This window comes from Phyllostomus hastatus, unplaced genomic scaffold (genome assembly GCF_019186645.2).
Source record: "Phyllostomus hastatus isolate PE091 unplaced genomic scaffold, TTU_PhHast_1.1 phas_contig_62, whole genome shotgun sequence".
NCBI lineage: Eukaryota > Metazoa > Chordata > Mammalia > Chiroptera > Phyllostomidae > Phyllostomus > Phyllostomus hastatus.
Genome location: NW_025333921.1, coordinates 3,020,139 through 3,036,591, shown reverse-complemented (window position 1 = coordinate 3,036,591; position 16,453 = coordinate 3,020,139). Strand labels below are relative to the sequence as shown.

Sequence of the window (16,453 nt, the reverse complement as noted above, 5' to 3'; positions counted from 1 at the left end):
TTTCCCAGTCATATCGAAGTTATCTTTACCCTATATTGTAGACCATTAAGTGTGCAATAGCACTGTCTTAAAAAACAATTTATATGCCTTAATTTTAAAAGCCTTTATTGCTAAAAAATGCTAACCATTGCCTGAGCCTCAGCAAGTCATCATCTTCTTTCTAGTGTCCTGCCTCGATGCTGGCAGCTGCTGACTGATCAGGGTGGTGGCTGATGAAGGTTGGAATGGTTAAGGCAAGTTCTTAAAAAGACAACAATGAACTTTGCCACATTAATTGACTCTTCTTTTTACTCAAACACTTAAGAGGCCATGATAGGGTTATCAAATGGTCTAATTTCAATACTGGTGTGTTTTAAGGAATAGGTGGGCCTGAGGAGAAGGAGAAAGATAGAACAACGGCAAGGAGGGTAAGCAGTCAGTACATACAACATTTATCATCAAGTTCCCCATCTTAGATGGGTGCAGTTTGTGGCATCCCAAAATAATTACAATAGTAACATCAAAGATCACTGATCACAGATCACCATAAAAACAACAATAATGAAAAAAGTTTGAAACATTGTGAGAATTACTAAAATGTGACATAGAGATATGAAATGAGCAAAATAGCTGTTGTAAAAATGGCACCCTTAGAGTTGCTCAGTGCAGGATTGCCACAAACCTTCAATTTGTAGAAGATGCATCTGAAAAGTGCAATAAAATGATATTATTCCTATAAAAAATGAACACAGATAATAAAACTAATAATTTTAAATATAGTTGGAGGTGAAAATAGTCAGGCATTCATAAGAAAATAAGGTAAGATTTTTAAAATAATAGTTGTTTGAATCCACAGTACTAGTGGTAATTATGTTTTCTTTAATCTTTTCTTGACTTTTAATAATATTTCATTGGACTATGCATTTTCCCATAAAAAGATTTTTTTTCACCAGAAAAAAAAATGAGCTCAAACAATATTAAAGCATCAACTTGCAAGCATCACTCTAGTATTAACTATATGACCATAACAGTGACATCTGTGGCAATGCGGGTGTTACACACACTTTCCAGAGTATTACACCAAGATTGAAACACAGTAAATAAAGCTTTGCAATTTTAAGGCGGCACTAAAGTCTTTTGAACACTTTTCTTTCTAGTCATATATACGTCAACTATTCTATACACTTGATCACATTTCCTATGAATGAACAGAATATTTGGAGAAAGGCTGATTTTGAAGTTGCCATCATAATTTATATAACATAGAATTTAAAATTAAGTTTCTGTCTGATTCATCTTTTGTTTTGTTAGGCATGCTGCATCATTTCATGTTGTACAGACCTAGAACCAGAAATCCTTGCTAAAAGGTGAATAAATTCTTCCAAAGTTGGCCAACACAGATCTCCTAAACATTAAGAAAATTCCAAGTATTCAAATGATGACAAATACAATTCAGTAATTTCTTCCATGTAGTTGACTTCCAGCAGCTTAAGCATAAAATTATACCTCTAGAAGTAAGGGAGGTACAAACAATTGGAAGACAGGAAAATCTATCACTAAACAGCAGTAGTTTGCACTCAAGGAAAAGCACAGATGAACCTTCAGGGGAGAATTTACATAATCAAACTAGTGATGAAACATTCATCACAGTAACTAGTTCCCCCAGCAATGCTCAGAACTGCCTAAAAGTAGACCTAGAAAAATGGTTAGAAACAGCAGGGGTGGTGGCTGTTAGAACTTGACAGGAGGGGAGAGACTGCACAGCAAACTGAAGTACTAGCTATCAAGCAACCCAGTTAAATTTAGTACATCAGCTCCTGCACAGCCCCTACTCTAAATGAATGCAATAACCCATATCCATACTGAAGGTCCAAGGTCAGAGTATACTGGTTACTAAGGGAGAGTTGCAAATTACTTTTAGGGATAAGTTAAGTGTCATATACAAGTAACATAAAGGCAAACAACAGTTTTGGTCTGAGACTCTGGAGAGCCTCAAGACCTTTCCACACATGAAAACTATTTCCTTAGGAACACGAAGAGACTATTTGCCTTTTCCACTGTGTTGAAAGTTGTACTGATTGTATAAAAAAATATTGAGGAAGTTCCTGCCAAAATGGAGGCATAGGTAGATACACTGTGCCTCCTCACACAACCAAAAGAAGGGCAACAACAAATTTAAAAACAAAAAACAACCAGAACTGCCAGAAAATCTAACTGCATGGAAGTCTGACAACCAAAGAGTTAAAGAAGAAACATTCATGCAGACCTGTAGGAGGGGCAGAGAGGGACAGCCGAGATGGAGAGGACTCGCAGCAAGGCAATGACTGGTGGACCGAAGCAGGCAGAGGCTGGCAAACCCAGTGAGGTGGCAGCTGGTGGAGTGGGTGGCCCACATTTGTATGTGGATAAACCAGGAGGAACAATTGGGGAGTGATACTGACCACACAACCCAGGGTTCCAGCATGGGGAAATAAAGCCTCAAAATCTCTGACTGAAAACACCTGTGGGGGTTGTGGCAGTAGGAGAAACTCCCAGCCTCAAAGAAGAGTTCAGTGGAGAGACCCAGGAAGTCCTAGAATGCCCACAAAACCACTCACCTTAGAATCAGCACCAGAAAGGACCAATTTGCTTGTAGGTAGCAGGGGACGTGACTGAAAACCGGCAAGAGCTGAACAAGTGGCATTGTTCCCTCTTGGACCCCTCTCCACATACACCACCACAATGCAGCTATGTGGGTTGCCCAGCTCTGGTGAACACCTAAGGCTCAGCCCCCCTCTATGTAACAGGCTCACCAAAACAAAAAAGTATGGCCCAAATGAAAGAACAGATAAAAACTCCAGAAAAAATACAACTAAGTGATGAAGATGAAGACAACCTATCAGATGCAGAGTTCAAAACCCTGGGAATCAGGATGCTCAAAGAATTAGTTGAGTATGGTTGCAAAATAGAGGAAAAAGTGAAGGCTATAAAAAGTGAAATAAAGGAAAATGTACAGGGAACCAACAGTGACGGGAAGGAAACTGGGACTCAAATCCATGGTCTAGAGCAGAAGGGAGAAATAATGATTCGACCAGAACAGAATGAAGACACAAAATTCAAAAAAATGAGGAGAAGCTTAGGAACCTCCAGGACAACTTTAAACATTCCAATATCCAAATCATAGGGGTGCCGGAAGGAGAAGAACAAGAGCAAGAAGTTGAAAACTTATTTGAAAACATAATGAAGGAGAACTTCCCCAATGTGGCCAAGGAAATGGCCACTTCCAGGAAGTCCAGGAAGCTCAGAGAGTCCCAAAGAAGTTGGACACAAGGAGGAACACACCAAGGCACATCATAATTACATTAAGCAAGATTAAAGATGAGGAGAGAATCTTGAAAGTGGCAAGAGGAAAACAGAGAGTTACCTACAAAGGAATTCCCATAAGACTGTCAGCTTATTTCTCAAAAGAAACCTTGCAGGCAAGAAGGGGCTGGAAAGAAGTATTCCAAGTCATGAAAGGCAAGGACCTACATCCAAGATTACTCTATCCAGCAAAACTTTCATTTAGAATAGAAGCGCAGAGAAAGTGATTGCCAGATAAGGTCAAGTTAAAAAAGTTCATCATCACCAAGCCCTTATTATATGAAATGTTAAAGGGACTTATCTAAGAAAAAGAAGATCAAAACTATGAACAGTAAAATGACAACAAACTCACAGCTATCAACAACTGAACCTAACAAAAACAAAAACAAAAACTAAGCAAACAACTAGATCAGGAACAAAATCACAGAAATGGAGATCTCATGGAGGGTTATCAGCAGGGAGGGGGAGGGAGGAGAATAGAGGAAAATGTATAGGGAATAAGAAGCATAAGTGGTCTACAAAATAGACAGGGGGAGGGTAAGAATAGTGTAGGAAATGTAGAACCAAAAAAACTTATATGTATGACCCATGGGCATGAACTAAAGGAGGAGAATGCTGGTGGGAAGAGGGGTGAAGGGTGGAGGGGAATTAAGAGGGAGGAAACGGGACAACTGTAATAGCATAATCAATAAAATATATTTAAAAATTTATTGGGTAAAAGTGATGGGACCTTAGCAGGAATCAATGTAGCAGCACCTTTTAAAAGCCCACCTGGGAGCAGGAAAAATTGTTAATTTTATTAAATCTCAACTTTTGAGTACACATCTTTTTAATATTCAATATGACAAAATGAGAAGTGCAGGTAAGTGTTTCTGTAGCCAGAGTGAAGTGGGATGGTGGTTTTCAGGAGACGTAGCTTGTGTGCTATTGTTAAGAGCTGTGAACTCCACTACAATTTTTATTTGATAGGACAAACATAAAACTAGGTATTCAGCTTTAGAAAAAGAATGAAACAAACCTATTATTTCAAGTAAAGCTAATGAGACTATAAGTCATTTTAAAAAATAAAGTTTTAGCAAAAATTGCAATTCTGGAAAATTGTGTCCCTCGTCATGAGCTTACCAGGTTCTCAATGATAAGAGATTTTTCTGAAAACAATCCTGAGAAAGAAGAACAAAGTTGGAGGAACACACTACCTAATATAAACTATACTATAAGGTCATAGTAATCAAAACAGCATGGTACTGGCATAAAAACAGAAACATAGATCAATGGAACAGGATAGAGAGCCCAGAAATAAACCCCACTTTGAGGTCAATAAATATTTGACAGAGGAAGCTAAAACATACAATGAACTAAAGGTAATTTATTCAATAAATGGTGTTGGGAAAACTGGACAGACACATGCAGAAAAATGACACTAGACAACTTCCTTACACCACACACAAGAATAAATTCAAAATAGATTGAAGACCTAAATATTAGACCTGGAACCATAAAAATCCTAGAAGAAAGCATAGGCAATAAAATATTAGACATTGCTCGTATCATTATTTTATCTGATATATCTCCCATGGGAAATAAAAGAAAAAATAAACAAGTGGGACTGTAACAAACTAAAAAGGGTTTGCACAGCAAACAAAACCATCAACAAAATAAAAGACAACCCATGGAATGAGAGAACATACTCTTCAATATATCTGATAAAGGGTTAACATACAAAATATAAAAAGAACTTACAAAACTCAACACCAAAAATCCCAAACAATCCAATTAAAAATGGGCAAAGGACTTGAATAGACACTTCTCCAAGAAGGACAGACAGATAACCAATACACATATGAAAAGATACTTAATATCACTAATCATCAGAGAAATGCAAATTACAACCACAATGAAATATCTCACACTCGTCAAATGGCTATCATCAGTAAATCAATAAAGAAGTGCAGTGAGGATGTGGAGAAAGGGGAACCCTTTTCCACTGTGGTGGGAATGAACATTGGTGCAACCACAGTGGAAAGCAGTATGAAGATACCTCAAAACATTAAAAATGAATCTGCCTTTTGACTCAGTGATCCCACTTCTGGGAATATATCTGAAGAAGCCCAAAACACTAATTTGGAAGAAAATAAACACCCTTTATTCATTGCAGTGTTATTTAAAATTGCCAAGATATAGAAGCAGCCCAAGTGTCCATCAGTAAATGAGTGGATAAAACAACTATGGGATGTTTACACAATGGAATACTACTCGGCCATAAAAAAAGAAGAAAATTTTATCCTTTGTGGCAGCATGGATGGTTCTGGAGAACAGTATGCTAAGTGAAATAAGCCAGTCAGAGAAAGACAAATACCAAACAATTTCACTGTATGTGGAATCTAATGAACAAACTGAACTAACAAAATAGAGACAGACTCATAGTTAGAGAGCAGGATGACAGCTTAGTTGGGTGGAGGTTAAGAGGTGAAGAGATCAAGCAAAAAGGAAAAAGAAATGATGGATGTGGACAACAGTGCAGTGATTGTGGGGGAAAAGGGGTATAAATAGGCTAAATGACAATGGAAAAAAACACTAAAAATTTTAAAAAGATTGTTCTGATAATATTAACAATAAGATATTTTGATATTATGTATATAGTGAAATGTGTATTTACAAAATCATGAATGGGTAAAAAATTCACTCAAAGTACCAAATAAACCAAAAGATTTTAATAAATAAGGCATGAAAAAGTCATTGATGTGGTTTCAGATTTCAATTGCAACAAACCCTTTTAGCTGTAAAAATTATCATTTAATACATTGTCTTTTAGCTTTATAAATTCTTATTTAATATTCTCTTTTAACGAAGTTTAATTTCTCTTTATTCTCTGTTTTTGGTTCAATGACTACAATTCTCCAATTAAACTTGGCATTTTGAGATACGTGTAAATTCACAAGAAGATTTAGAAAATAGTACAGAGAGGTCCCATCTATCCTTTACTCAGTTTACCTTAAATGTAACATCTTACAAAAATATACATTGTACAATATCACAAACAAAACACTGACAATGACAGTCAAGACAGAATCTTGCCATCACTGCAAGGATCCCTCATGTTGTCCTTTTGTGGACACAGTCATCCTCACTCCCCACCCTAAAACCCCAGAAACCACTAACCTGTTCCTCATTTGAAGAATGTTATATAATGAAATCATATAGTATGTAGTCTTCTGGAATTGGCTTTAAACATAAGTCTCTGAAGATTTATCCTTTCAGTTGCACGTATCAATAGTTCATTCTTTTTCACTGCTGAGTGGATCGCTTATAACTGTATTGTTTAGATTTCAATTACTTTGAGATTTTTTCTATTATCAATAGATCTCTAGTTTGATTCTATTACGAATCTACACTATGTTTCTCTATGTCCTGTGGGAACTAAAAAAAAATGTGTATTCCATTCTTGTTGGACACAGTGTTCTATAAATTTCAATTAGATCCTACTGGTTGGTAGAATTTTTAAATTCTTCTGCATCCTTGTTGATTTTTCTATATAAGTGTTCATTAATTATTTATAGAGGGGTGCTGAAGTCTCCAACTATAATTGTGGAATTGCCTATTTCTCATTTCTTCTTCTCCTTTTTTGCTTCACATGTTTTTCAGGTTCGTTGGTGCATATACTTTTTAAGATTGCTATGCCTTCCTGATGGATCCACAATTTTATTGTGATATAATGCCCTTCTTTGTATCAGATAGCTTTCTTTGCTTGGAAGTCTACTTTGTCTAATATCCATAGTCACTTTTGCCTTTCTTTGATTAATATTTGCACGATAAATCTTTTTTGCCCTTGTTTTCAACATCCCTGTATCATTATATTTGAAGTCAGTTTCTTGTAGACACTGTATAGTTAGTTGGGTTATTTTTTTAATATATTTTATTGATTATGTTATTACAGTGTCTCAGTCCCCCATTTACTCCTCTCCACCCTGCATGCCCCCTCCCACCCACATTCCCCTCCTTTAGTTTATATCCATGGGTCATACTTATAAGTTCTTTGGCTTCTACATTTCTCATATTATTCTTACCCTCCCCTTGCCTATTTTCTACTTACCATCTATGCTACTTATTCTCTGTATCTTTTCCCCCTCACTCCCCCTCCCATTCCCCCTCTGATAACCCTCCATGTGATCTCCCTATCTGTGGTTCTGTTCCTGTACTAGTTGCTTTCTTAGCTTGTTTTTGTTTTAGGTGTGGTCGTTAATAATTGTTAGTTTGCTGTCCTTTTACTGTACAAGTTTTTTTATCTTCTTTTTCCTAGACAAATCCCTTTAACATTTCATATAAAGGCTTGGTGATGATGAATTCCTTTAACTTGACCTTATCTGAGAAGTACTTTATCTGCCCTTCCATTCTAAATGAAAGCTTTGCTGGATAGAGCAATCTTGGATGTAGGTTCATGCCTTTCATGATGTGGAATACTTCTTTCCAGCCCCTTTTTGCATACAAGGTCTCTTTTGAGAAATCAGCTGACAGTCTGATGGGCACTCCTTTGTAGGAAACTGCCTCCTTATCTCTTGCTGCTTCTAGGATTCTCTCCTTCATTTTAACCTTGGGTAATGAATGTAATTATGATGTGCCTTGGTGTGTTTCTCCTTGGGTACAACTTCTTTGGGACTCTCTGAGCTTCCTGCACTTCCTGGAAGTCTATTTCCTTTGCCAGATTGGGGAAGTTCTCCTTTATTATTTGTTCAGATAACTTTTCCACTTGTTTCTCTTCCTCTTCTCCTTCTGGTACCCCTATAATTCGGATGTTGGAACATTTAAAGATGTCCTGGAGGTTCCAAAGCAACTCCTCATTTTTTAAAATTCTTGTTTTTTCATTTTTTTTTCTTGATTAGATGTTTCTTTCTTCCTTCTAGTCCATTCCATTGATTTGAATCCCAGTTTCCTTCCCATCACTGTTGGTTCTCTGTACCCTTTCCTTTATTTCACTTAGAGTAGCCTTCATTTTTTTTTTCATCTAATTTGCAACCAAATCCAACTAATTCTGTGAGCATCCTGATCACCAGTGTTTTGAACTGTGCATCTGATAGGTTGGCTATCACTTTGTTGCTTAGTTGTGTTTTTTTCTGGAGCTTTGGTCCCTTCTTTCATTTGGGTCCTTTTTGTCTTGACGGGCCTGTTACACAGTGAGGGGCGGAGCCTTAGGTGTTCACCAGGTTGGGGCCACCCAGTTGCTAGGTTGTGATGCTGTATGTGGGGAAAGGGTCCAAGAGGGAACAATGGCACTTGCTCTGCTCTCTGCCAGATTTCAGTCACTTCCTCCACTTCCCACAAGCAAATTGGGCCCTTCTGTTGCTGAATCCTATGTGGTTTGGTTTGTGTACATTCTAGGGCACTGTGGTTCTCTCCAATGAACTCTCCTGTGAGGCCGGGAGTTTCTCCTGGCACCTCAACCCCCAGGGGTGTCTTCAATTGGTGATTTGAGGCTTTATTTCCCCTGCTGGAGCCCTGGTTTGTGGGGTCTGTGTTGCTCCCCAGTGTTGCCTGGTTTATCTGTGTGTGAATGTGGGACCACCCAGTCTGCCAGCCGCCTTGTGAGCCATGCCCAGTTCCACAATCCACAGCTTCAACTGGGTCTGCCAGCCACTGGTTTGCTGAGAGCCCTCTCCTCCTCGGCTGGCCGACTCCACCCCTCCTAGCAGTCTGGATGTATGTGTCTTCTTTAACTTCCTTGGTTGTTGGACTTCCATACAATTTAATTTTCTATCAGTTCTGGTTGTTTTTTATTTTTAAATTGTTGTTGTCCTTTCGGTTGTGGGAGGAGGCACAGTGTGTCTACCTATGCCTCCATCTTGGCCAGAAGTCGGGGTTTTTTTTAATCCTCTGTGCAATCTCTGTCATTTAATTGGTGTACTTAGACAATTAACATATAATTAGGAATTTAGTCTGCCATTCATGTTTTTCTCTCCGATTTGTTCTCTCTGATTTCTTTTGTTTTTTTCTGTTTTCTTTTTCCTGCCTTCCTGTCACTAGGACACATTTCCAAATTCTATTTTTATTTATCTATGTTTTTTTAGTGTATCTCTTCACATAGCTTTTCAGTTTTGCTCTAGGCATTAAATTATATAAACATAACTTGTCAAGATCTACTGTTGTCATCATATTACCACTTCTGGTGATGTGTAGAAACTTTCTCTCCCTTTATGTCTCTTTATCCTTCCTCATTTATAATGTACTTGTCTTAAACATTTCCTGTATATACATTTGACAATATGGAAATTTCTGCTTCAACTGACAAACATATTTTAGAAAACACAAAAGGAGAAGGTGACTCTATTCAGGTTCTTATTTTGAGTTGATTGTAGACTCACATGTAGATTTAAGAAACAAATGGTCTTAGCTCTCGTTAACCAGAAAATGTCTTGATTCCCCTTTATTTCTGAAGAATATTTCTTAAGATACAGCACTTGTGGATCACAGATCTTTGCTTTCAGCACCTGAAAAATGTTCTGCCATGGAATATTTTGCTTCCGGTCTCCATGGATTCTGATGATAAATCCACTGCCATTCAAGTTGTTTTCTGCTCTGTAACATAAGTATTGTTCCTCCCTGCTGGTTTCAACATTTTCTCTTTGTCAGTCTCAGAAGTCTGACTACTAGGTAGCTTGCTACAGTTGTCTTTAGATTTTTCTTGCTTGGGGTTTGCTCAGCTTCCTAAATATATTTAAACATTTTGCCAAATTAGTGAAAATTTTAGCCATTATTTCTTCTTATACATTTTCAGTCATCTCCCTTTCTTTTTCTTCTTCCAGTATGGCAATAACACAAATACTATATCTTTTGTTAAGTTTCCCACAGGTCCCTGTATCTCCACTAATGTTTTTCAGTCTATTTCTCTTTCTTGTTCAGATTGGGTAAAATTTACTGTTCTATTTTCAAGTTCACTGATTCTTTCCTGTCTCTTCTATTCTACTTTTGAGCCCATCCATTGAGCTTTTTATTTTAATTATTATAATTAATTGAAAGTTTTTGTTTCTTCTCTATATTTTCAGTTTCTTGATTAAGACTTTCTATTTCCTTTCTGCTTATTTATTTTTACTGAGGTATAACTGACATACAACATTATATTAACTTCAGGTGTACAATATAATGTTTCAATATTTGTATTTATTGTGAAATGATCACCACAATAAGACTAGTTAACATCCATCACCATACATAGTTATTGTTTTTTTCTTGTGATGAGAACTTTTAAGATATACACCAGGGGTGTCAAACTCATTTTCACCGGGGGCCACATCAGGCTCATGGTTCCCTTCAAAGGGCTGAATGTAATTTTAGAACTGTAAAAATGTAACCACTTCTTAACAGTTAAGCGAGAACTTGGGGCTCTGCCAGGTAGAAACAAGGTCCCAGGAGGGATAATACAAGGTAGAGGGCCGAATTTGGCCCATGGGGCTTGTGTTTGCCACCTGTGATCTATACGCTTAGCAACTTTCAAAAATACAATATAATATTATTAACTATGGTCACCATTCAGTACATTATACCCCCTTGACTTACTTATTTTATAACTAGAAGATTGCACCTTTTGGCAATCTTCTATTTCGCTTACCACCCGCTCCCTGCCTCTGGCAACCACCAGTCTGCTGTTCTCTGTATCTATGAGCTTGGTTGGTTTGTCTTTTAGATTCCACATATAAGTGAGATCATACAGTATCTGGCTTTCTCTGTCTGACCGATTTCACAGTATAATATGCTTTGGGTTCATCCATGTTGTGCAAATGACAAGATTTCATGCTTTTTTATGGCTGAATATATATATATATACACACACCACAATTTATCCACTCACCTGTCAATAAACACTTAGGTTGTTGCTATGTCTTGGCTACTATAAATAATGCTCAGTAAACATGGGGGTACAGTTATCTTTTCGAGTTAGTGTTTTCATTTTCCTCAGACAAATACCCAGAAGTGGGATTGCTGGATCATATGGTAGTTTCATTTTTAATTTTTTGAGGAACCTACCTACTGTTTTCCATAGTGTATGCACAAATTTACATCCCCATCAATGATGCATAAGGTTTCTCTTTTCTCCACATCCTCACCAACACTTGTTGGTTTTTCTCCCATAGCCACACTAACAGTTGTGAGGTTCTATCTCATTATGGTTTCAATTTGCATTTTCCTGATGATTAGTGATGTCAAGCATCTTTCCATTTACCTGTAAGCCATCTGTAAGTCTTCTGTGGAAAAAATGTCTACTCAAATCTCCTGCCCATTTTTTAATTAGATTGTATTTTTGCTATTGAGTTGCTTGAGCTCTTAATATATTTTGAATATTAATCTCTTATTTAATATGATTTGCAAATATTTTCTCCCATTCACTAGGTTAACTTTTCATTTTGTTAGTAGTTTCATTTTCTCTGTAAAAAACTTTTTAGTATAAAAAGCCCCACTTATTTATTTTTGCTTTTGTTGCCTTTTCTTTGGTGTCATATCCAAAAAATCATGGCAATAAGCTTATTGCCTATGTTTTCTCAAGGATTTTTGTGACTTCAGGTCTTACATTCAAGTTTTTAATCCATTTTGAGTTAATTTTTTTTGTGGTGTAAGATAGGCATCTAGTTTCATTCTTTTGCATGTGATTGTCCCGTTTTCGCAGCACCATTTACTGAAGAGACTGTTCTTTCCCCATTGCATATGCTTGGCTCCTTTGTCGTAAGTTAATTGACCAGATATGTATAAGATTTTTTCTCGGCTCTCTATTTTGATTAATTAATCTATATGTGTTTTTATGCCAATACCATATATTTTGATTACTACAGCTTTGTAACATAGTTTAAATCAGGGTACATAATGCCTGTGGCATTGTCCTTCTTTCTCAAGATTACTTCAGCTACTTGGGAACTTTAATGGTTCCATACAAATTTAGGACTGTTTGTTCTATTTCTGTAAAAAATACCATTGGAATGTAATAGGGATTACATTAAATCTATTCTATTCCTTTCTGAATCTTTCTATTTCTTTAAATGTGTTTCAGGTGTGTTCATAGCTGTTGATCAAAGCATTTGCATGAAGGTGGCTCTAAAATCTTTGTCAGATGATTTTAGCATGCCTGTCTTCCCAGTGTCGGCTTCTCTGAATTGCCACTTCACATTCAGTTTAAGATTTTCCTAGTTCTTTGTATGATTAGTAATTTTCAATTCAAATTTGGATGTTTTGGGTTATGTTATGAGACTTTGGGTCATATTTAAACCACCTGTTTTAACTGACATTCCACTGGGTCTTCTCTGATACCAGCACAGTGGGACAGGAAAGGAGTGACTCATTACTACTGGGTGGGAATGAAAGTCCGATATCCCCCTGTGGTCTCAATTAACATGGAGGGGAAACCTCATTACCACTCTGTTAAGATGAAAGTCCCAGGTCAATACTCAGCTTTCTTTGGCACAACCCTGGCAGGGGTGTTTAAAGTGCTGAGTTATACACTGAAGAGTAAAAGTCTAGGTTTCCCACTAGGCCTTTGCTGGTAAAGGTGGGGATAAGAACACTTTTTTTCTGGTGTGCTTAGCTAAAATGGAATGGAAATTGTCTAAAATTCTTCTGCCTTGTTGGGCAGCCCCTTTCCTGGCTCTTTGGCTAAAGAAAGGAGACTTTTGTTGTTGTTGTTTTTTCTTGACCTGTTTTTGTTTCCAGATTACCAGCCTTTTCTGCTCCAAGTCTAGAATATATGAACCAAAAGAAAACCCAAGAACTAATTCACAACCATTTCATTTCTTAGGTCCCAAACTTCCCAGTTAGGTTGCTTCATTCTCCATCTTTCAGAGCCTTTTAGGTTTTTAACAGCCAGGTATTTTAGTTGTACTTAGAAGGAAGAAAAGTAATAGTAGTTATGCCCTATTTTCCCCAGAAGTGGAAGTCTCAAAACCAACTTTCAAGAAACTCATTAAGTTCTGGTATATTATCAAAGGAGAATATCCATAATTATGTCAAAAAGCTATTAAAATAATCTTTCTTTTTCCAGCTGTCTTTCTGTGTGAGATCAGAATTTCCCAACCAAAAGAAAAACCTACCACAAAACTGAATGCAAAGGCATACATAAGAATCCAGCTATCTTCTATTAAGCCAGACATTAAAGAGATTTGCAAAATAAGTAACATAATCCTAGTTTTCTCATCAAGTTTTTTGTTTAAAAATATAATTATTTTTAAAGTAGATTATTTATGTTAATATGCACGACTTTATTACTATTATTTTTAATAAACAAAAAAACTTTTAATGTTTTCTAAATTTTAATTTTCAACATTGTAAATGCCAATAGATACAATCCACATAAACAATTATTGAGGTCATTAATAACTTTTATGAGTACAAAAAGGGCCCTGAAATTTTAAAGTTTAAGAACCTGTAGGTTAGATAAAACTGATATTCAAGCAAGTTCTTACTTCCTCTCCCAAGAGTTGCAGTGGTTTGTGAGCACACTGTCCAGTTCCTTGTTCCAATTCGGGTGGCATCCCTGGTGTTGCTGGAAGGACAGGAACATGTGCTTGATCATCACCCATAACAGGGATTCCTTGCATTACTCTATAGTGTAATAAAAACAATAATTTTTTTAAGTCATTGATAAAGCAAAAGACATTTGCTGACATTTCAGATTTCTGTCAAGATAAATACACTGACATTTGATATCTGTATTAAATAGAGATTGTGCAGAAGTCAGATAATCCAAAGTGGGTAAGAATTTTTCAAAATTATATTTGATTCTAAATACCTTTAAGTCATAATCCTCTGATGGTTTTGTTTTATTACACTGGAATAATAAATTCATCCTATAAAAACCTGATTACAAAAGAGATTAAAAGCTCTGTACCTTCTTCTGATTGCTAACCTGTTTCCCACTTCAAACACAGAAAATGCTTTTAGGGAGGCAAGATGGTAGCAGAGTAGGTCACGCACCTCCTCCCAGAACCAAACTGGAAACAAAACTAAAAAGGGGAGCAATCACCTGAAGTAAATCAAAGACCACCTACAAAAGAGACTTTTAACTACCCCTAGAGTAGGAGGGGAGGGGTCGATTAAGAGGCCAACCCTGATAACATGGGTGGGCAGGCTGAGGCGGTGGGAGCTTCCCGTTGAGAGGAGAGAAGCCAGGTCCACAATCAGGGCTCCCAAGCAAGGGAGCCCCTGTGCCAGGATCAGCCAACCAGGCAGCACCAAGCGGTGAAAGGCCACAGGGTTTTTCTCTGTTGAGGAAAGACAAAACCCACTGGAGATAGTCACTATTTTCTTTTCCTTTTAATTCTTAAGGGGACCAAAGCATAGATTTTGTATTTGTAACCACTCACTTTCAGCCCCAGTGAAGGGAAAACAGCACAGAGTACAGCTGCATGAGGAGAGCCTAGAGTGGGAGGCACTGGAGAGAGATTTGAGGGGTGCCTATGGGGCTCTCTATGCCGAGATATACCTGGATTCTTCAGCATCCATCTTTCTGGAGAAGAGCAAGCCTCTCCCAGGGGAAAAGCAATTACCTTACTCTGTGGGATGCCACCCCCATGATCTTCTATAATCCTGCTTGCTCTACCCTGAATCTTTTTTTCCCTTTTAGTTGATATGTTTGTTTATTTGTTCTGTTTTGTGTGGGTTTTCTTTCTTTTTTTTCTTCCTTTCCCCCCATCCTGTATCTTAACTCCTGCTGAGGAGACAACAACACAGCAAACTCAGGGGGTGCCAGGGACTGGCTATAGAGTGCAGTCATACCATACACTCTCCTGGGACACACACGGGTGCGTCCCCCTCAGGACAGCCACAGAAGCATTCTCCCAGTTTCCAGCAGACCCAAAACCTGGACTCTGGAGGCCCCACTGATTAGCCTACTAGGAGCCCCACCCTGCTGAATACCGGGAAATAATCCCAAACAGACTTAGACTAAGTGGCAGAGGGGCAGGGAAACACACTCACTATCTTCCCTGAAGTCTGATCGGCACCTGCCATGGGAGATCCAAGAGTCCCATCCGCCTGATTTGAACAGAAGCCCTCTCAGAAATAGTCGGGTCTATAACTAATCTAAGGCTGGCAGCAGGCCAGCAGGCAGACAGACAGAGGCAGATCCTGCAGTGACTCGTATTGTTTGCTGATGCCCCTGGACCCAGTACTGATAAAAGCCAGCTTTATGGAGCAGCTTGGCCCATCCCAGGCCCAGCCAAGCCCAGATGAATCAGCCACAAAATGTGGATGGCTAGTAGCTTTGAAAATGCTGCCAAGGGCTGGAAATGGACAGCCCCTGACACTGGTTTACACCAGCCTCAGAAACATCAGAGTCATGTCCAAAGGGAGAACCCAGCAGGCAAGTACTAAACTCTGCTGAAAAGAATCGCTCTTTGATCTATTATTTTCATCATTTTTTCCCTTTCCATAGCTTTTTATTATATTTTCTTTTTTCCTTTTTTCCTCTATTTTTGTTGCTCTATTTTTTCTTTGATATCCTTATTTTACTCTTATGTTTAATTACCCCACTGTTGCCTTCTACTTTCCTTTTCTTATTTTCATTATTATTCCTCTTTTTTCCAGTTTTCCTCTTTCAGCCCATTAGTTGCATTAGTTCTTGACCCTTTTCTTATCTCATAATCACTTTTCTTTCCTTTGGTCTTCTCTTATTCTATTTTTTTCTTTTTGTTTCCCTTTCTGTACTATTCAATTTCTCTTCCCACTTTTATTGTTCTTTGCTCTTTTGTCATTGATATTGCTGTTGTAGCTGGGAGTGTTGCTTGTTTGGGTTTTGTTTTTTATGTTGTTTTGCTTTGTTCTATCAGCACCTGCACAACAGCTTATAAGAGAGGGGTAGGCATAGAGCCTCACAGACAGAGCTGGAAGTAAGATACAACCAATGAATGGGCCAAGAACAACCAGAGCCCAACAATAAGAGAAGAGTCCACATAACCCACACCACACAAAGAGCATTCCTAGACCATCCAGATCAGGAGATTAGGGAGACTACACCATTGGGTACCACAGGACTCCTTCCACAAAAAGGTAACCCCATAAGACAGGGAGTCAAAGCAGATCTATTTAATATGTAGAAACAAACAAAAACAGATAACTAAAATGGAGAGCCAAGGAAACAATCTACAAATGAAAAAAAGGAGGA

The 16,453-nt window shown here is 37.8% G+C and overlaps 1 protein-coding gene across 1 annotated transcript in view; it reads right to left on the bottom strand.

Annotated features, from left to right (window-relative positions):
- Window positions 1-16,453, bottom strand: part of TTC6 (tetratricopeptide repeat domain 6) — a 227,119-nt gene that overhangs the window by 75,467 nt on the left and 135,199 nt on the right. The window contains exon 7 of the mRNA XM_045848545.1: window positions 13,755-13,893. Coding sequence (XP_045704501.1) covers window positions 13,755-13,893 — 139 coding nt within the window. The remainder of the gene's footprint in view (window positions 1-13,754; window positions 13,894-16,453) is intronic.